At 36.5% G+C, this 19,555-nt stretch overlaps 1 protein-coding gene across 36 annotated transcripts in view; it reads left to right on the forward strand.

Annotated features, from left to right (window-relative positions):
• Positions 1–19,555, forward strand: part of camk2b1 (calcium/calmodulin-dependent protein kinase (CaM kinase) II beta 1) — a 59,224-nt gene that overhangs the window by 20,622 nt on the left and 19,047 nt on the right. For 19 of the 36 annotated variants that reach the window (XM_059551144.1, XM_059551149.1, XM_059551147.1 and 16 more), the window contains 8 exons: positions 2,710–2,782; positions 8,406–8,508; positions 8,635–8,718; positions 11,059–11,153; positions 11,679–11,801; positions 11,903–11,986; positions 12,068–12,110; positions 13,775–13,870. In XM_059551144.1, coding sequence (XP_059407127.1) covers positions 2,710–2,782; positions 8,406–8,508; positions 8,635–8,718; positions 11,059–11,153; positions 11,679–11,801; positions 11,903–11,986; positions 12,068–12,110; positions 13,775–13,870 — 701 coding nt within the window. The remainder of the gene's footprint in view (positions 1–2,709; positions 2,783–8,405; positions 8,509–8,634; positions 8,719–11,058; positions 11,154–11,678; positions 11,802–11,902; positions 11,987–12,067; positions 12,111–13,774; positions 13,871–19,555) is intronic. The other 17 variants (XM_059551152.1, XM_059551159.1, XM_059551158.1 and 14 more) reach the window with 3 other exon arrangements.

Genomic DNA, 19,555 nt, shown 5'->3' on the forward strand with positions numbered 1-19,555 from the left:
TCCCTTAAATCATAATTAATATTTAAAGTTAGATTACAGTGGTTCTTTGTATAAACATTCCTAAATTACTTTGTTACTCTACACGTTACACGTATTAACTATTGTAATAACAATAAATTATGCATAATTACATGCAAGTAACCCTAATTCCAAAACTGAACCATATAGTAAGTACATATAGTTAAATAATATTATTTTTTACAGTGTAACTATACATTTATGCACTAAGAACACCTTAAAATAAAGTGTAGCAGTTTCACTTCTCGCTGAAGATTCTTGCAAAAGTTAGTGCTTAAATTGCTCTCTATCTCATGAAGGGTTGGAGAAGAGACTCAAATACTGTAATATTTAGTGACGTTAGTAGAGGGAATAAAGCTAATATTAGAGGCAGCACAGTGAGTTTCAGCACGTATTTTAATGTCCACAGCAGTTCTTTCAAGTGAAGATTTTGTGCTGAAATACAGTGACACTTCCTGTCTCACCCCACACATGCACACAAAATCACACAGTCATACACACATCTTCTCTTGCAGTCCAGCCATGATCAGCAGCTGACGCTGGGGGAGGTGTGAAGAAACACACACGCACACACTATGGTGAATGCTCAAAACCTTACGTGCTTCTAATAACTAAATACCCCTCTATGCATTCATACATTTAAAGGCAGCGTAAACAGACAGATGCCCTTGGAGAAAAGGGTTTATTCAGAGACAGTCTATCTTACATTTGCCGTGACCATATGTCATGCTCCGTGGTCTTTTAACGGGAGACATTTAGAAAGCAAATGCGGCACTTTAATTTACAGCCCTGAACTTTACTGCCATGCCAGAACTTTACACACATGCCAGTAAACTCATGCAGTGCACACTGCAGATGGATAATAAAAATCACAGCTATAACGTTATTTATGCAGCACTGTACCTATCAGTAATATTCATGCTCACAGTGCTGAGTTATAACTTAAATATGGTCATTAAGGCTAGATTACTTTAAATAGCTTTTATGTAGATTTATGTAAATCAAATTATTTTTACCATTTTGCCATTTTGACAGAATCATCCTCCAGTATGTGTGAAAGTTTTTTTAGGTTAAAATGGATTTAATTTAAATTAAATGCAGTCTTTTTAAATTTGATGTGCAATTAAGTTTTGGATTACTCTGGGAAATAACAAGTTAATGCTTATTAAAATGACTACATTTACTTCAATGCTGACAGTGTCAAAATCAAATCTTTAAAAAATAATAATAATAATTTAACATCGATCCTGTATTATTACATATTATTCTTAAAACTTTTGTCTTCAAAAGATCCTAATATAGCAATTATTCCTAAATAATAATAATTTACCTTATCTAAATTTGCGTCTCACAAGAATATTAATATTGTTTAGTTAAAAAGCTTTTGATCTGTTCAGAATTAAACTTTTTATGTGTTGATGCTTGGTAATACACTTTTACTTGAATTTTTAAATCTCTTTTACTCACGAAGGCTGCAGTAAAAACACTCATATTGTGAAATATATTACAATTTCAAATGAAATTTTTTCATGTGATGCAAAGCTGTATATTCAGCAGCCATTTTTATAGTCATCAGTGTCACATGATCCTTCAGAAATCATTCTTCAAAAATCATCACAAAAAAATGAAAACACTTGTGCTGCTTAATATTTCTGTCGAAACCATGATGCATGTTTTTAGGATTCTTTAATGAATAGAAAGTTCAGAAGAGTAGCATTTGAAATAGAACTATTTTGTAACATTATCAATGTCGTTACGGTCACTTTTGATACATTTTGTGTCCTTGCTGAATCAAAGAATTAAATTCTTTCTAAAAGATAATCTCACTGACCTTTTGAACGGTAGTGCAAGTCAGATTGTAGCTTTACAGATTTCAATACAGTTAAAGTCATCCACTGTTACACCATATCACATGAGCTTCACACACACACACACACACACTTGCTCTGTATGAATTACTTTAAGGTTTAATTCCCAAAAGGAGAGGAGGACAGTGGCAAGCAGCAATTAGTAGAATCCAGAGCGTATAGGAAGCTAAATAAAAAAAAAAAAAAAAAAAATTTGATTGGTGTATGTAGGCTAAATGCAGTTTTGTTGCATTCTTGGCTTTTTAGACCGAGTTGATCTCCAATCCATTACATGAGCAGTTCATGAGAAGGTTTTTGCCTTTAAGAAAAAATATAAGGCTTATGGTTATTATTATTATTTTAAACTAAAATCTAATATATTTTATATCTATATATTGTGAACTGTTATACTTTGCAGTAATTTAATGGGACAGGTCCTACATATGTTGACATTAGAAAATAAAATAAAACTCTCAAAAGACGCAAAGCATTGCCTCAATGAATAATGTTACTATTTTAACCAATTTTAGGTGTATTGCAATTGAATCAAGTTATATTAAACAGGTTTTGCTTATTAACGAAGTTTTGCTTTCTAACGATTAGTGCTTAAATTCACCGGGTTTTTATTTTTTATTTTTTTTTTGCTGTTTAAGTGGTTTTTATTGGAGTTATTATTGTATACTAATATTAAGTTACGTGGAGGCAAGGCTTGAGTCTAGAGAGAGATGCCCTGCCCCTTCCTTTTTATATTTTTTACCTGCCCCAAATATCCCTCACCCCTGGCCTGTGCATGGGACTGTAGCGCTGCTCAGACTAACATGCGCCCCCTGCTGTTTGCATGCAGTCACTGCATCCAGCAGATCCTGGAGGCGGTGCTTCACTGCCATCAAATGGGCGTGGTGCACCGAGACCTGAAGGTAAGTGACAGTTGTGATGTCATCACTGTCCTTCGAGTGTGTGAACTTGCGTATGTGCTCATAAAATTTGGTATGCAGAAATCCGTGCCTACCGCTGTGTCGATTTGACTGACGTAATTGCTGATAGGCACTTTTGAGAAAAAAAGATTGAGAAATGCATGGGAGGTCAGTCTGATTTCACACAGTGATAGTGCATGGCGTACGTGCTTGTGTGTTGCTGTGTTTGCCCGCTGCTGGTGATAAATTCTCTTTCATGCGTATTCAGGTACGCTAATTGGACCGACTTGAAGAGCGACATTGATTTTAGTGCATCAATCAAGATAAATGTCTCTTTTGAACTTCAAAAGTACTCCCACTAAAATGTCTGTTATAATAATAGAAATAAAAATAGACCAAATTTAATTAACTATAAATGTAGCTCTTATCAATATTGCTTTTACTGACCAGAGAGAGTCAGTCCCAGACCTGTAGTCATGTCCAGGTTTGAGTGCACCACAATGGCAATTGACTGCTCCCTTCTGACCTTTGACCTTTTTTTAAAATGCAGTGTGCTTCTGGGAAATGTTGTTCCTAGATGTAATTCAACTACTGTCAGTCTGTCACGCTACTGTACCTGGTGGACAGATTACAGTGTGAACCGGCCAGAAATTAGCCTACGATGCTTATCATAACTGCCAAAAATCTTCCATGCCTTCTTTACGAACACATAGTTAGAGCTTTGCGGTTTGTGGGTGAACAGAGAAGCCGCTTGGGAATGCACGCTGCATGTTTATCTGTTGATAGCAATCTTGTAAATGGTTCTAAATGTGGTTTGCTCGTTTGTCTTGTTTGTTTGTCTCGTATGCATGTGTAAGTGGTTTAATTGTCACTTGTATATATTCAATGTCACTTTATAAATACACATTTTTCTGCAGGTTTTCTTAAAAATGCACAGATCTTTTTGAAAATGGTGCACTTTGTATTGTGTGCTTTTATTGATGTGTTGAGTCTGTTAAGAGCACGTGCAAAATTACATCCAGATGTATATCAATAAATCAGGTGCTTCAATATGATTTAATTAGCAGAGAAATATGAAACCAAAATTTAAGTTGTCATTTAGCTGAAAACAGAAAGGTTTGGTAATAATTACATTTGTGTAATTGGAAAATTGAACTATGTGTGCTGTTCAAGCTCAGATGATAAATTAATCCAGTCGTGGAAGTTCTTTGGAACTTGTCACCTCTCAGTATTTCAACCAAAAGTGTGTGTGTGTGTGTGTGTGTGTGTGTGTGTGTGTGTATATATGTGTGTGTGTGTATATATGTATGTATATATATTTTTTTTTTCTTTTTTTTTTTTTAGCCAAGTATTGGACCATGAACGCTTGACATACCTCTAGTTCAGCTGCAACCATAGTTATTTACATGTATTAATGTCTAGATCTGCGATAGACTTCTGCAGATGATTTTCAAAGAATTTAGATCAGAATTAATGTTAGAAAACCAAAACCAGAAATCAAATGCCAAATTCTCGGGTGATAAATTAAACCATGAGTTCCCATTGCATTAGTAGCATAAAAGGACATGGGTTCAGTTCCTATGGAACAAACATACTGGTAAAAAAATGTATAGACCGAATGCACTTAAAGTCACTTTGGATAAAAGAGTAAATGTAAACCAGTCGTAGAAAAGTTCTGACAGCTGAAAGTGTGGACGCTAATATCTCTATCTTTATAGTTATCGTTCTCAACCATTAGAAACCATTTTCTGAATACAGATTCACGCTTCGGGCACACCCACTCCCCGATGTCATCGTCCATTGCGATGTTTTACTGTAGATATCGTCCGATGCCAATTTTGTAGACATGACCCAACCCTATGAAGGAGTATACAGAAAAAGAAATCAGGTAAACGCTAAAAACAGCATTGCTGCGGTCAGCTCCGTACTCTAGTCTGACAGTACCAGCACTTTGGTTTCACGCTATTAGTGTCTGCCCACAGAGGAGTGCCCTTTTGAATGGACGCCTGGGGCACACGCTCTTCCACGGCGGGAATCTGAGTGGGCATAACCACAATACCACTGCAGAAAAGAGCAGCGATCTTGCACACACACACACACACACACAGACACAACAGCACATGACACATCTATCAACACCCAAGCTTTTTTGGATTTTACGAGCTAAGCAAGTAAACTAAACCAACTTGAGCCAATTTAATTGGTGCATACAGCTGTGTTTGTACTCTGATTCATAGCTGTGCACATGCTGATGAGATTTTTGCTAGGAAGTCAAGTCATGGATTTCTCTGCAGAGGTTATACGCTTGTGAAGGAGTGTTGGAGAGAGATTTTGGCAGATCCTCTTTGCTAGATTTGTTCTCAGAGGTTGCTGTTCATCAAAATTCCTCCCACTACTGAGCTTTAAGGCTGGGATTAGCTGCTGGTGTTCCAGCCCTCAGCAGAGCACGGTTAACCTCCTTTTTTTTGTTATTTTTATATATATTTTTATTTGGGGGGGAAGCACAACGCATTAGCTATGGTTTATGAGTGCTGCTTATGATGGAGACCAATCTAGGAAATTTTAATGAAGGGATGATGGTGAGGTGATTGCTATAATGAGCATTTTGAAACCGGGGTAACAATGTAGAAAAGTAGTAAATACCCCCTGGCTAAAAATGAAATGTATATGTAAATGCCTCATTCGCGAATGTTTCGATAGGCCTCAGTATGTAAGACGTTTACCAAATTGAAAAGGTGAAAGCTGCTCTGTGAGCACTTGAGAGCAAGTTTACTCATTTACCTAATATAATATATATATTAGTGCTGTCAATTGATAAAAAAAATTTAATCTAATTAATCACACCCTTTTTCTGTGATTAAACACACTTCATGAAATTAAGCATAGACCATTTAACTTGTTTCTAATGTTTTTTTTTTTCATAATTTGCTATATCCAGCAAAGTAAACCAAAAGATTAAAGGGTGATTCTCAAAAATCTGTATTTTCTGCAAGATTTTTTTAAAGATAAATTTAGGTGTCTTTCCAAAAAAAGAAACTTAGAAACTCTAAAAGGACACCAAAGGAACCCCTATAAGCACATTTTAGAGAAGTCAAGTTGCGATACCAAACAGAACAGCATGGAGATGCAAAAAAAAAAAAAACTAAACCAACCGCCTGCTGACTGCATATATCTACTACTGTAGACCGATATATTCATTATTGTGAATCTGTTTGAAATAACGTGAATGTGCAGTAATGTTTGTGTACAATGTGAAATAAATACAATGTGCGATCAGTCCGTCAAGAAAGAGCACTCACATATGCATTATTATAACAGATTCACGCATGCTTTAACGACTCCTGTAAGCCACTGCAATTGTCGTTACCATGACTGCAGTCTTCATCCATCAAAACTTTACTAGTGAGACTGGTTACCCAGTCGAGAAAACGTAGTTTGCAAAATTAATTGCATGCGTTAACACGTTAATGATGACAGCTGTAATATATATATATATGCCCGACAAGTTTCGGCCCGAGCCCGACAAGTACATTTTGATTGACATCTTTTTAAAAGCCCGAACCCGTTTACAGCCCGAGATTATTCAAATGTGCGCACGCACACAGCTCTTTTGCCTTTTGTCAAGAAGGAGTCATTTACACGTTTTAACATAATTTATTCATAACTAACTTAGACTAGACCACTTGGAAGTTGGAATAAAAAAATAGAATAAGTCATCTGTGACATCTTAACATCTCAGCACTCTAAATAGACATAGGCTCATTTAGCCTATAAATAGACCAACGCACCAATAAAAACGAGTCTTTTTTTTACAAATTAAATTGAGATAAATTTTAAATTAAGATGGGTATTTGGCGTAACGAAATTAAGATAAAGGCTCTGCCGGATTTGCTTCGCCACTAGCAGCTGACATTTAATAAAAGAATAGGGCCAACATTAGCGTAAAAATACTCTGTCCACATTATGCATTTAAGACTCGATGAATATTTAGTTATCATTTATAAAACCTTTACTCACAGAGACTAGGCTAAGCCTACATGTTTTTGACTAGGCTAAGCCTACATGCATTCCTGCGCCCACTGATTATTCACTCATTATAGAGGCAAGCCCGTCGGGTCCTGTCGGGTTCGGGCAAAGATCTTAAGCTCTACATTAATCATTGATTCATTCATTTAAGAGATTTGTTCAACACTGCTGATTCATTCAGTAATGGAACAAGTAAAGTAGCCTATTTATAAGTCATTGAATTATTCATTCAGTTATTATATATATTCTTTTAGAATTCGAATTCTTTTAGAACCTTTTTAGAAGTGTTTATTTGAAATACAGTACAGACCAAAAGTTTGGACACACCTTCTCATTCAAAGATTTGTCTTTATTTTCATGACTATGAAAATTGTAGATTCACACTGAAGGCATCAAAACTATGAATTAACACATGTGGAATTATATACATAACAAAAAAGTGTTAAACAACTGAAAATATGTCATATTGTAGGTTCTTCAAAGTAGCCACCTTTTGCTTTGATTACTGCTTTGCACACTCTTGGCATTCTCTTGATGAGCTTCAAGAGGTAGTCACCTGAAATGGTCTTCCAACAGTCTTAAAGGAGTTCCCCGAGAGATGCTTTGCACTTGTTGGCCCTTTTGCCTTCTGTCTGCGGTCCAGCTCACCCCTAAACCATCTCGATTGGGTTCAGGTCCGGTGACTGTGGAGGCCAGGTCATCTGGCGCAGCACCCCATCACTCTCCTTCTTGGTCAAATAGCCCTTGATGCCTTCAGTGAGACTCTACAATTTTCATAGTCATGAAAATAAGGAAAACTCTTTGAATGAGAAGGTGTGTCCAAACTTTTGGTCTGTACTTTATATTTTATAACATGAAAATTGCATAACAATAAATAATGTCTCTACTGTCACTTGATCAAATTTAATCCATCCTAGCAGCATTAAAGTATTTTTATTATGATGATTTTTTTTTATAATACCGACCCCAACTCTTGAACAGTAGTGTATATAGTTTTTAATAATTTTAGCTGCATTCTCCAACATGAATAAGAAAGTGAGGGAAGTGAATATTAGATCCAGCAGTCCATGCAATGCAGGAAAAGCTGTTCGAGATTTCTCTATCTGGTGCAGTGCTTAAGGTGTGTGTGACTGTGTGTGTTTGGTTTGTTAGCCTGCTCTTATAGATCAGTGTTGCTAGCACTATGATTTATAAGAACGTGTGCTAGCGGAAGAATCGGGAGGCACTATAGGGGATATCACATTATTAGCATCCATCAGTGACAAAGAATAATGAGGCTAGATAATCTGGGTCAGTTGGGAGGAAAACATGCACACACTCTTATAACCAGTGAAACAAACATTTTCCCCCCTGCATTCTTCATTTAGAAACCGTCTGCCGTAAGAAAGTTCTTCAACTAAAATCACAGAATCAAATTTGGGAGGTTGCTTATATACTGCGTTAAATGTGCACTGTTTTAATGTTAAGACCATATGATATCTGTTTTTGCTGTGAAGTGTGTGTCAGCATGCACAGTGTGTTTGTTACTGTGAGTGTGTGTGGGTTTGAGGTGGTAAAGTTGTGTGTTAAGGCAGGAGAAATGTCTTCATTCTCCCCTCAGCCAGAGAATCTGCTCTTGGCCAGTAAGTGCAAGAACGCTGCTGTGAAACTGGCCGACTTTGGACTGGCCATTGAGGTGCAGGGAGACCAGCAGGCATGGTTTGGTATGTAAACATTGCAAACCTGTAGGCTGATATAGAGAAATACCCATGTGACTTGTCACAAACATTTTAGAACATGATTATACTTAGTACTGATGCCTTTGTCACATTTCACTGTGCATTTGACAGGATTTGCAGGGACACCAGGTTACCTGTCCCCCGAGGTGCTGAGGAAGGAAGCATATGGCAAGCCCGTGGACATCTGGGCTTGTGGTAAATAAACTCAAATACAGTGACAAGCAAATGCTCATTCCGAAGAAATAGTTTTCTATGGAATGATATTGCGGACATTATTCAAAAGGCATTGCAAATTGTATTTGCAATTGCGTTTTCAATTTGTGGACGCATAAAATGTGACATAATCCAAACGCAAATGCAAATCGCGCATTACCGTTTTCATTTTCGATTAAGTGAATGCACAGTGTCTGCCAAATTTAAAATGGAAATGCAAAGTCCGTTTGCAATTGTGTTTTCCATATCTTACGAGCTATGAGCCTGTCATATTTAAATAGCAATATTAATTACCACATTTGCCTTTTCACTCTCTCTGCACTGTGCATGTAAACTGCCAAAACTCAAATGGAATCGCAATACCTTTTGCATTTGAATTTCCAACGTCTACACGGAAACCTGTCAATCAAGTGACAGGGGTGGGGCCATTTTATTGGGCGTGTTTGCATTGGGAAGTGAAGATCGTACTAAAATGTACCATGTTTTTACTAGGGTAAATATAAGTTAACGATAGTGTTTATAATTAAGCCACAGTAGCCACAAATGTACAGTTGTCTGAGACGTTATGAAATGTTCTTTAATATCATGAACCATAAAATGTAGTCAGTGTTCTGCTATTGTTTATTTTCATAATAGGTAAACACAGGACACACGTTAAGATGGTCACAGATCTGGTGCTGATTCAGTCTAGCTTGGTAGCTGAGTGGTTAGTGACTGTCATCTCTAATGGCATATCGTCTTTTAGCGCGTGTTCGAAACCCGGGCCAACACAGACGTTCTTTATTTTTTTGTTTATCCTACTAACTTCAGCCGCCAAACGGGCGATCATACAGTGAGGAAAATTGCAGTAGTCAAGGCGAGCTGACATGTTATCAAGTACGCTGCTGTTTGCAGAATTACCGGACCTGCGTCCTCGCAGACATCACACTCCCGAGTCGAATGCACAAAGTCTGAACTACTGAGGATGCAAGTCCGAAATCAGCGGCTGAAGTTAGTAGGATAAACAAAAAAATAAAGAACGTCTGTGTTGGCCCGAGTTTCGAACACGCGCTAAAAAATGGTATGCCGTTAGAGATGACAGTCACTAACCACTGAGCTACCAAGCTACACTGAATCAGCACCAGATCTGTGACCGTCGTAACTTGTGGCCTGTGTTTACCTATTATGAAAATAAACAATAGCAGAACACTGACTACATTTTATGGTTCATGATATTAAAGAACATTTCATAACGTCTCAGACAACTGTACATTTGTGGCTACTGTGGCTTAATTATAAACACTATCGTTAACTTATATTTACCCTAGTAAAAACATGGTACATTTTAGTACGATCTTCACTTCCCAATGCAAACACGCCCAATAAAATGGCCCCACCCCTGTCACTTGATTGACAGGTTTCCATGTAGACGTTGGAAATTCAAATGCAAAAGGTATTGCGATTCCATTTGAGTTTTGGCAGTTTACATGCACAGTTACAGAGAGAGTGAAAAGGCAAATGTGGTAATTAATATTGCTATTTAAATATGACAGGCTCATAGCTCGTAAGATATGGAAAACACAATTGCAAACGGACTTTGCATTTCCATTTTAAATTTGGCAGACACTGTGCGTTCACTTAATCGAAAATGAAAACGGTAATGCGCGATTTGCATTTGCGTTTGGATTATGTCACATTTTATGCGTCCACAAATTGAAAACGCAATTGCAAATACAATTTGCAATGCCTTTTGAATAATGTCCGCAATATCATTCCATAGTTTTCTGTGCTGTCCATCCAAACTACTGTCCAAACATCCAAACAGCTGTCTTGCTGCCGCCTTCACTGTGCTGTAAAAAGTGTCTCCTAAAGCTGGACTCCTGCCTCGGTCATCCTGGTCTGGTTTTAGAGGATTTTACATATGCATGTGCTTCAATGAAAATCCACTGTAATTGTACATTTGCTATACTAAACAGGTATACTTAAAGTCTGCTAAATTGGAACAATTAGTTTTGTGCTTAATGTGCTTTAATTATGCTGAACTAGTGCTGAAGTCCATCTAAAGATATACTTCAGTATATTTGATTTAGCTAAAGTGCAGCTATTGCAAATATACTTCAGGTACACATTAAATACCTTGCATTTGCATTCAATTATCAATAGTTTTAAGTGATATGTCATTTAATGTTAATGAATTTGAAGTGTGGTATGCTTAGGTTGAATTAAATGTATTGTAAATAAATGATGGAATAGGGTGGCTATACTGAATGCAACAGTCTCAAAAATGTTAATAACAACAGAATTATTATTTAGAATTTTATTTATTTTTTTCTCTTTATTAAGGTGTGATTCTGTACATTCTTCTGGTTGGATATCCACCTTTCTGGGATGAGGATCAGCATAAACTTTACCAACAGATCAAAGCAGGAGCTTATGATGTGAGTTTAACATCTTTTCAGGCGTTTTATTTTTATTTTTTTGCGCTAAAATGCTGTATTTCAAATAAAGGTTCTATCGCAAAGGTTCTGTGGAACAATGCATTTTTATCTCTTACAGACATTGTTTGTCTAATAGAGTTCTTTTTTCCAAAAGTTGGTTATTTCTTAGAATGACTGATCTGTTTGATAAATGTGGCATGAGTGTGTGACTTTTGATAATTTTTTACATATGAAGTAATTTCAGTATCATTTTACATAATTAAAAAAAAAATTCAAACATGAGAATTGACAGCCAGACAGCCAGAATTGACTTGTATATCTGCATATAGTACCAGTTCAGGAAATTAATAAATTGGTACTTTGACAGATGATTTTATTTTTCTAGGAGAGGCATGACTTTGAATCAAAAGTTACAGAAATTGCAAATTCCAGCAGGTGTTTTATTTGATGCATTGCAGTGCTTGTTGACAGAGCAAACTTATAGTTGTAGAATCATAATCTTTTTTTTTATTATTTATTTAATAGTTTCCATCTCCAGAATGGGACACAGTTACTCCTGAAGCCAAAAATCTCATCAATCAAATGCTAACCATAAACCCTTCCAAGAGAATCACAGCACAGGAAGCTCTCAAACACCCATGGGTCTGCGTACGTATTCACCACCTGCACATGCAGACATATAAACACAAAAACGGCACAACTCGGGTCTAGATGGACAGTAAAAATCTTTCCCCTATTTGTTTTAATAGCAACGCTCTACTGTGGCCTCCATGATGCACAGACAAGAGACTGTGGAATGCCTGAAGAAGTTCAACGCCAGAAGGAAACTCAAGGTGAGTTTCATGGTCACACACATACTCCCTCAATTCTAATTTTATACACGTAGAGGTTATATTTCCTCTCTCTCCTCAAAGGGGGCCATCCTCACCACCATGCTTGTGTCACGGAACTTCTCTGGTAAGTTACTCGGGTATGATCCAAATGGAAATTAATTTTGATTGACAGCTGAGTTGACAGATCGGTCTGTTCTGTATATGTTCTTAAGGGTCTCCAGGGAATCGTCTGTGTTTCTTTTACATCCCCACTCCATCTTGATGTGCTTTGTTGTCTGTCTTGTGTCAAAGATATACTTGTTTTGTGTTCAAATAGAAGTAACTCATGGGCAAGATTGTCCATGCTATACAGCGTTTTTATAATTATGTGCAGATTTTGTGGCCCTGACATGTATTTAGAGAGTTAAGTTGTACTTGAAGTGGTATAATGTTATTGCATAGATATCAAACCAATGGCACCCAAAAACAAATAATGCTAGACAGTCCCTTCAGTTTTACACGTTTCTATTATTGCGGAATCAATAAAATGTAGCATTTTTGTGATGCCGCATTATAATAATAAGCCAATAAAAATAAGCTAAATAAAGCAAAATACACACAAAAAGTGCAATACTATGAAAAATTATTGATCCAGTAGTGTGATAAACAAATATGCATGAAAATGAAAAGGTAAAGTAAAAAAACAACAACATTTTGATTATTTAATTTCTGTAGTATTTTGTACCTGAAAAATGTTAAGTAGTCTCATTTGTATCTTTGTTCTATTGTTTGTAATTTGGTTCTGTGTTCTTATTTAAAAAATAACAATAATTTTCTTAAAACTTTTTGTATCAGAAGTGGATAAGAATATTTTTTCAGTCATGTACATAGTACATGAAGTGTCATGCATAATATGCTTAATATCGTTAAAAAATATGCAAGAAATTATTACATTTTAAATGCACAAATCACGAAAAAGAAGGCAAATAAATGTGAAGTCCTTGTGGAACTGGCTAGAGTGTTTCTTAGAACCATGACCCATTATATCTAGAGTTTAGAGTGTTTCTCAGTCATACGACAACATGAGGGTATGTAAATTATGATAAACTATTCCTAACATTACATTTTTTAATGGCTGAAATATCTTTAAATAATAATAAAAATACCACTTCTAAAGTTCATACATTTTTAAGTGTGTTTTAAGTGTCCACATACTTTCTGGGACCACTCTCTATATACTTTTACTCTCAGCCTACCACTTACGTACAACCTTTTCCTCTCCATCTCACAGTTGCTGTTTTCATGCTCTGACCTCACAGATATCATGCATAATACAAAATAACATGCATTCTCACTGCACATGTAATTTCAGTCTCTCTGTCAGTTCTCCTTTATTGAACTGCATCCTTAATGGGAATTCAAATGGTTATAGTAGCACTTTCTGATTTTTTGATCTCATCTGTGATGTCAGGGCTCTGCTTGTAACCTCTAGATGATGGTCCAGCAGAGAACGTTGATGATGTGTGTGATTTTGAATGTGAGGAGGGATGATTCCCTCTGGCTCAGAGTCTTGTCTTTGTTGTAATGAAAATATGGCTCTTGTTTGAGTGGGGATTGTTTTGTTACAAGCCACCTGTCTTAAAGAAATAAAAAAGAAAATTGGTTTGACGTGTTCTTATAACTGACAGTTTCTTCTCCCATAGACTAATGAATGGTTCTCTTTCACTCTGCCCCCTTTCCTCTTCCCTCTCTCTCTTTTTGTTCCTTCCTCTCATTGTGTGTGTGTGTGTGTGTGTGTGTGTGTGTTAGTGGGTAGCAGGCAGACCACGGCTCCCGCCTCGGTCACTGCGGCTGCGGCTGCAGTAGCCGCGGCTGCAGGCACCACAGCAGGGCTGGTGGAACAAGGTAGCGCCGCCCTACAGGCCCCTATTCCTCTGCCCCTTTCTGTCTGTACTCTCTGCAGATTCCTCACATTCTTTATTTCGTTTCCATTTCTATTTTCCATTTACTTTGTTTTCCTTTGAAATTCTAGTTTGTTCTTTTACTTTTTCTCTCTTTTCCCATTTTCACTTCCCATATACTGTAATTTCCTTTTTCATTTGCGCTTTTCTATGTCCTTTTTCCATTTCCTATTTCCTTTGCCCTTTTCCTCTTCCTTTCTTTTCATTTCCATGTTACCCTTCCTTTCCTTTTTGATATTTTCTTTTCTTTTTCATTTTCATTTAATAAATTTTTCTTTCCATTTAATTAATTTTCCATTCCTATTCCTTTGTTTTTGTTAACATTTCTTTAAGTTTTTTATTTCCCCTCCTTTCCTTTCCTTTCCTTTTAACATGTTACTTTCCTATTCATTTCCTTTTTCTTTGCTTTTCCCCTTTCTTTCCATTTTTCCCTGTCTCTCCCCTTCTACGTCCTCTTTCCTTTTCTCTTTTTCCTCTCCTCTTCCCCTTTCCTTTCTTTTCCCTTTCCTTTCCAGTTTCCCTTTTTCTTCCCCATTCATTTTTCTTTGCTTTGCCCTTTCTTTCCATTTTCCTTTCCTCTTTAATTTTCCTTACCCCTTTTCTTTTCCCATTTTCCTGTTTACTTCTCTATTCATTTGTTTTGTTTCCTTTTTTCTCTCTGTCTAATTTCATTTTTCTTATTTCTTTCAGTTTCTTTCATTTCTTCTATGAAAGAAACATGTTTGTGTTTCATCATCTCCCATCTTCCTCTCTGTCCCTCACTAGTGCATGATTGTCTCTGCATGGGGCTAAAACATGCATGATGACTCACCCTCTACCTCTACCTGCTGATTCTTCCTTTCCTTTGTTGTCCTCCAAACTTTTGTGTCATTTTTCATCTAATTCTATTGCACTTCATGTCTGATATCATATGTATCCGCTTTTTGGTTCCCTCAGCTGTCTGTCGTCATCACTGGCATCACCATTTCATTCATCATTTATTTATTTTACAGAGGATCTACACCAAGATCCCTTCATGATGAATGTATGGTCCCTTCCCACTCTCTTTTTTGAGTCCTTTCTTTCGTACAGTATGTGCCATAAATCACTGCCTCTTCCCTTTTTTCTGGTTTATATTTATATCCTCCTCCTCCACATCACTTTTCTTTGCCATTTTTATCTGACACCCATAAGCCATCTTCACTTTCATCCTCTGTATTCTTCCTTCCTTTACTCTGTCTTTAATATGGTCTGTGAAGTTGAAGTTCACCCCTCTTTCTGGGGGTGGAACAGTCTGCCTGCTGTTGTGCTGAATGCTGCATGGGAGGTTTTGACTAATGCATGTTCACTAACTTGGGGGTGAGATGGGCCGAATGGATCTGGTGCACTTGAGCATGGTCAAAGCTTCTTGACAACTGTCCTTTTTTTTCTTATTTAATGGACATAGACAGGATGTAGAAATCTGTAGAATTTCAATTAACAGTACTTAAAGATAACGGATCCACAGTATGAAGGGAATGAACAGTATCTATTTTTGTTCCATATTAGACTATAGTGAATCTACAGTTGCAGCACATTTGTTTTATTTTACAGGGTTTAGCCTAGACCACTACACTAAGTATGCAATTTGTCAAAGTTAATCTTGGGCCTAGGCCTACATGCCTGTAATTAAACATTGTAGTTTCAGTTTGATCAAGAACAATGTATTTGGAATCTTTTTCTTGCCCCTTCAATGACTCTTTGTTTCTTGCATCTCCTCCTACAGCACTGATATAAAAGAAAATCAAGCTTTGCTAATCTATCACAAAACAAATCAATGCCAGAGCAAGCTTCTCAAATTATTTGTATTTTATTCAGATTGTTTTTGTTTTGACCAGATAGGAAAAGAAAAGCAGAAGACAAAGTACAAGATTAGTTTTGATATGTTGAAAATGTTCAACTTTGTTATCCCCACCCTTATAGTTTGTGTTATTTCATAGTTTTAAATGTTTAAAATTAGGTTTAATATTAATAAAATCATTGTCCATTGCTGTGGACACAAATATAGTAATCTTTATAGTTATCATCCTTGGTGTGAACAGGCCTTTATTCTGAAATGTGTGGTCCAAATTGTAGATATTTTCCAGCTTTTTAATTATATTGAATATCTTAATATTGATTTATTTGTTCTAAAATGGCTTGGAATTATGTTTTTCTGTCAGTGAAAGCATCATTTTGACTATTTAGTCACTGGCGTTTAAGCTTAAAGGTAAAACATGATTATTCAGTATTTCTTGATTTATCTTAACAGCTGCTCTGAAGGAGAAGCTAGTGGCATTGTCTTGATGGTTACCTTTCTTAAAGGGCAAAAAATGATTCAAGTTGAAATGTTTTTCAGGTTTCTTTTTAAACCGAGTGCATCATGGTAGAAGGGTTGAGCTGGTACATTGAGCGTGTGCTGTGGCTCAATGTGAAGGCTGTGCTTCATATTTGATGCTCCCTCCACATGCCTGCAATCAAATATTAATGTAGTGCTGCATCTCTCTGTTGTCCTTCTACTTCCCTCAGCCTCAGCAGCCAGACTACTGCACTATAGGCAGTTACACTACATATGGGACTGACACCTGGATCATTCCAAATCCTCATGTTTGATTTTTATATATATTTCTAAAATATGATTTAGGTTATAAACAAGTATATGGACACCCATAAGTTTGGCTGTTACAGTGGAAGCTGTTATAACAGCAAAAGTGGATTCAACTCCCTACTTACACCCATAGTTTTGAAATCAAGGTTCAAAAGGTGTAAAAATAGGTAAGGAGTTTATACTTTTTATCATGCAGTGAAAAGCTGCATTATCATTAGACTTTAATGCTCAGTTTTGTTTTGTGCAACAACTACACTACTGCATTAAAATTGTCAATATATAAATATATTGCAATTAACTTATTTAATGTAAATAATAATATTTTCTGACCCACTTTATATTAAGTGGCCTTAACTACTATGTACTTACATTTTAATTAATAATTTAGTACAATGTACTTATTGTGTACATACATGTTTTTACATTGTACTTATATTTAAAATATAATTTTATGTGTGATAATACTTTACCCATACTTTACACCTTAACCCACCCTGAAACTTACCCATACCTCCAACCCTCTCCCTAACCTTACCCCTATCCCACCTCAATAGCAGCAAAAGTGTTTTACAATACAATATGAGCACAATAAGAACATTGTACTTATTTTTTTTATGTAAGTACATAGTAGTTAAGGCCACCTAATATAAAGTGGGACCATATTTTCATATGTAATTTGTTTTTAAAGACTTGGAGAACAATTGAGGACTAGGTTTTAGAGTAGTGAAACTGCTTGTATAAAACAGCCTGGCACAAATGTATTTGCCTGCTATTTTTTGCTAAACCTTATTTGAGCTGACTCTCTGCAAAGTGGATCAACTCTGAGAAAAATGATGACTGCACTGAAAAGTTGACATACTTTTTTTTGTTCTTGAGCCCCATATACAGCTCCATCGATAGTCGTTTAGCTTCAGCGTTCATAGAGACAGCACTCTGGTATTTTGACCTCTTCTCCATTACTCTCTCTTTTTCTCTCCATTCTCTCTTGCTCTTGCTCTCTGTGTTAATGGCAAGGTAAGGAGCTCCACTCACTCTAGAGTATTAGATGTTACTACACTACTCCTCTTTCTACAGGGACGCATGCTCATTTCTTCTCCCTGATCTCTTTGGGCCACCAGATGGATGGATTGGTGGCCCAGATACAGTTCTAGGAGGATCTGTATCAAATACCAACCTTGAATGACCCTGTTTTTCAGTTTATGACCAGACGTACAGCACATGTATTAGGCTTAATTTCTTGTGCAACCTCTTGCTGTGTGTGTGTGTGTGTGTGTGTGTGTGTGTGTGTGTGTGTGTGTGTGTGTGTGTGTGTGTGTGTGTGTGTGTGTGTGTGTGTGTGTGTGTGTGTGTGTGTGTGTGTGTTTAATGCACAATGCCGGCTCAACATCTTATTGGCGACAGAGCTGTGTCTGTGGGATCATTTTACAAAATGTTCGAAATGTCAGGGTTTTTACTGAACTGATTGTATTAAATGAACAGTACTCTAGATCAGTAGAAAGGTTAAGATATCGTTCAAGGTGTACAAGTGGGATGGACACAAGTACCAGAGTATTTGGAAATTAAGTAATGAAAACACATTTGTTTCATAACTCAGTTTGATTTCATTTGGATTTGAAGACATTTCACTGTGATTAAAAATCTAGTGACAGTTGTACATACACATAAAAAAATTAAGTTTTGTTTTGGGATTACTTACATTGTCATATTTTGCAGTATGAATGCCTATCCCCATGTATAACCTGAGGGATAAAGCTGAAAATCTCTTCTGTGCTTTATTAATAGACTAACCAACTCCGGCTGTAAAAGTCTTTGAGCAAATGAGTTTGATGTGAATGGGATGGTGTAACTGTTATTTAATGCTAAAAAAAGAAGTATTTGAATGAAATGCTTCAAGGGTGCTTGAGAGGGTGTGTGTGCATTTGTTTGCATATGCATTCTGAATATAAAGTGGTACAAGAACCTATAATGACTTTTTTATATTGATTTAAAAAGTGTTGTTAACCATGATGCTGTAAAAAAAACAAAATGCTGTTTATTTGTTGTATAATTATCAATCCTAATATTTCTTGGATTGAAAAGTTCCTCGTTCAGCTACACTACAATTGTACACAGAGTAATGAGATATGTGGCAACATTGTTTTTGTGATAAGGAAGCAGATATGTATAGTTTAGTGGATTTTTTTTACCAGTTTTCTCATAAGACATAAACAATTTATTGTATTTTATTTTATTCGTTTATTTATAATTTTTTTAATTAGACAATGAGGAACTGTTCAATCTTAGAGGCCATGAGTTACACTCTGTAATAAATCTTAGGGCCCTATTTTAACGATCTAAACGCAAAGTGTAAAGCGCACGGCGCAGGTACACTCAGAGCGGGTCCAAATCCACTTTAGCTATTTTAACGACGGAAAAACGGTTGGCATGGTCTAAACGGGTTGTCCCTATTCTCTTAATGAGTAATGGGTGTTTTTTGGGCGTAACGTGCAATAAATCAATCGGAGTCTCGTCTTCGATTCCCTTTAAGAGCCAGTTGCACTTGTGCCATGACGGATTTGCTTTTTTCACAACAGAATTTGGCAAGGCAAAGACAGAACACGTCTCCGAGATGAAACGGAGCTGCTCGTGAGCGAGCAAATAGATAGCCTCATTCTGATACAAGATGACTGTCCATTATGACATGTAGGCATTTTTATATTTAATTAGCCTACATAAAATTCTTATGCATTGCAATCCTTTAATTTTTAATATTTGTCATGTTTGTGTGCTGCTGTGCGTCTCTGTGTTTAATAAACAGCGTGTACGCGTGTTGTGGACCCGCCTATACCAACACGCTCTTTAAATAACAAAGAAAAAACATTGCGCCAGACTTTAGACCACGTTTGAGTTGGTCTATTGCGCAGTCTATTTTCAGCTCCTTAAAATAGCAATGCGCCTGAACACACCTCTTTTTTAAGACCAGCACACCCATCGGCGCAAATGCATTTGCTTAAACGACGTGACGCTGGACGGGAAAATGCGAAT

Source organism: Carassius carassius, chromosome 5, assembly GCF_963082965.1.
Source record: "Carassius carassius chromosome 5, fCarCar2.1, whole genome shotgun sequence".
In the NCBI taxonomy this organism is placed as follows: domain Eukaryota; kingdom Metazoa; phylum Chordata; class Actinopteri; order Cypriniformes; family Cyprinidae; genus Carassius; species Carassius carassius.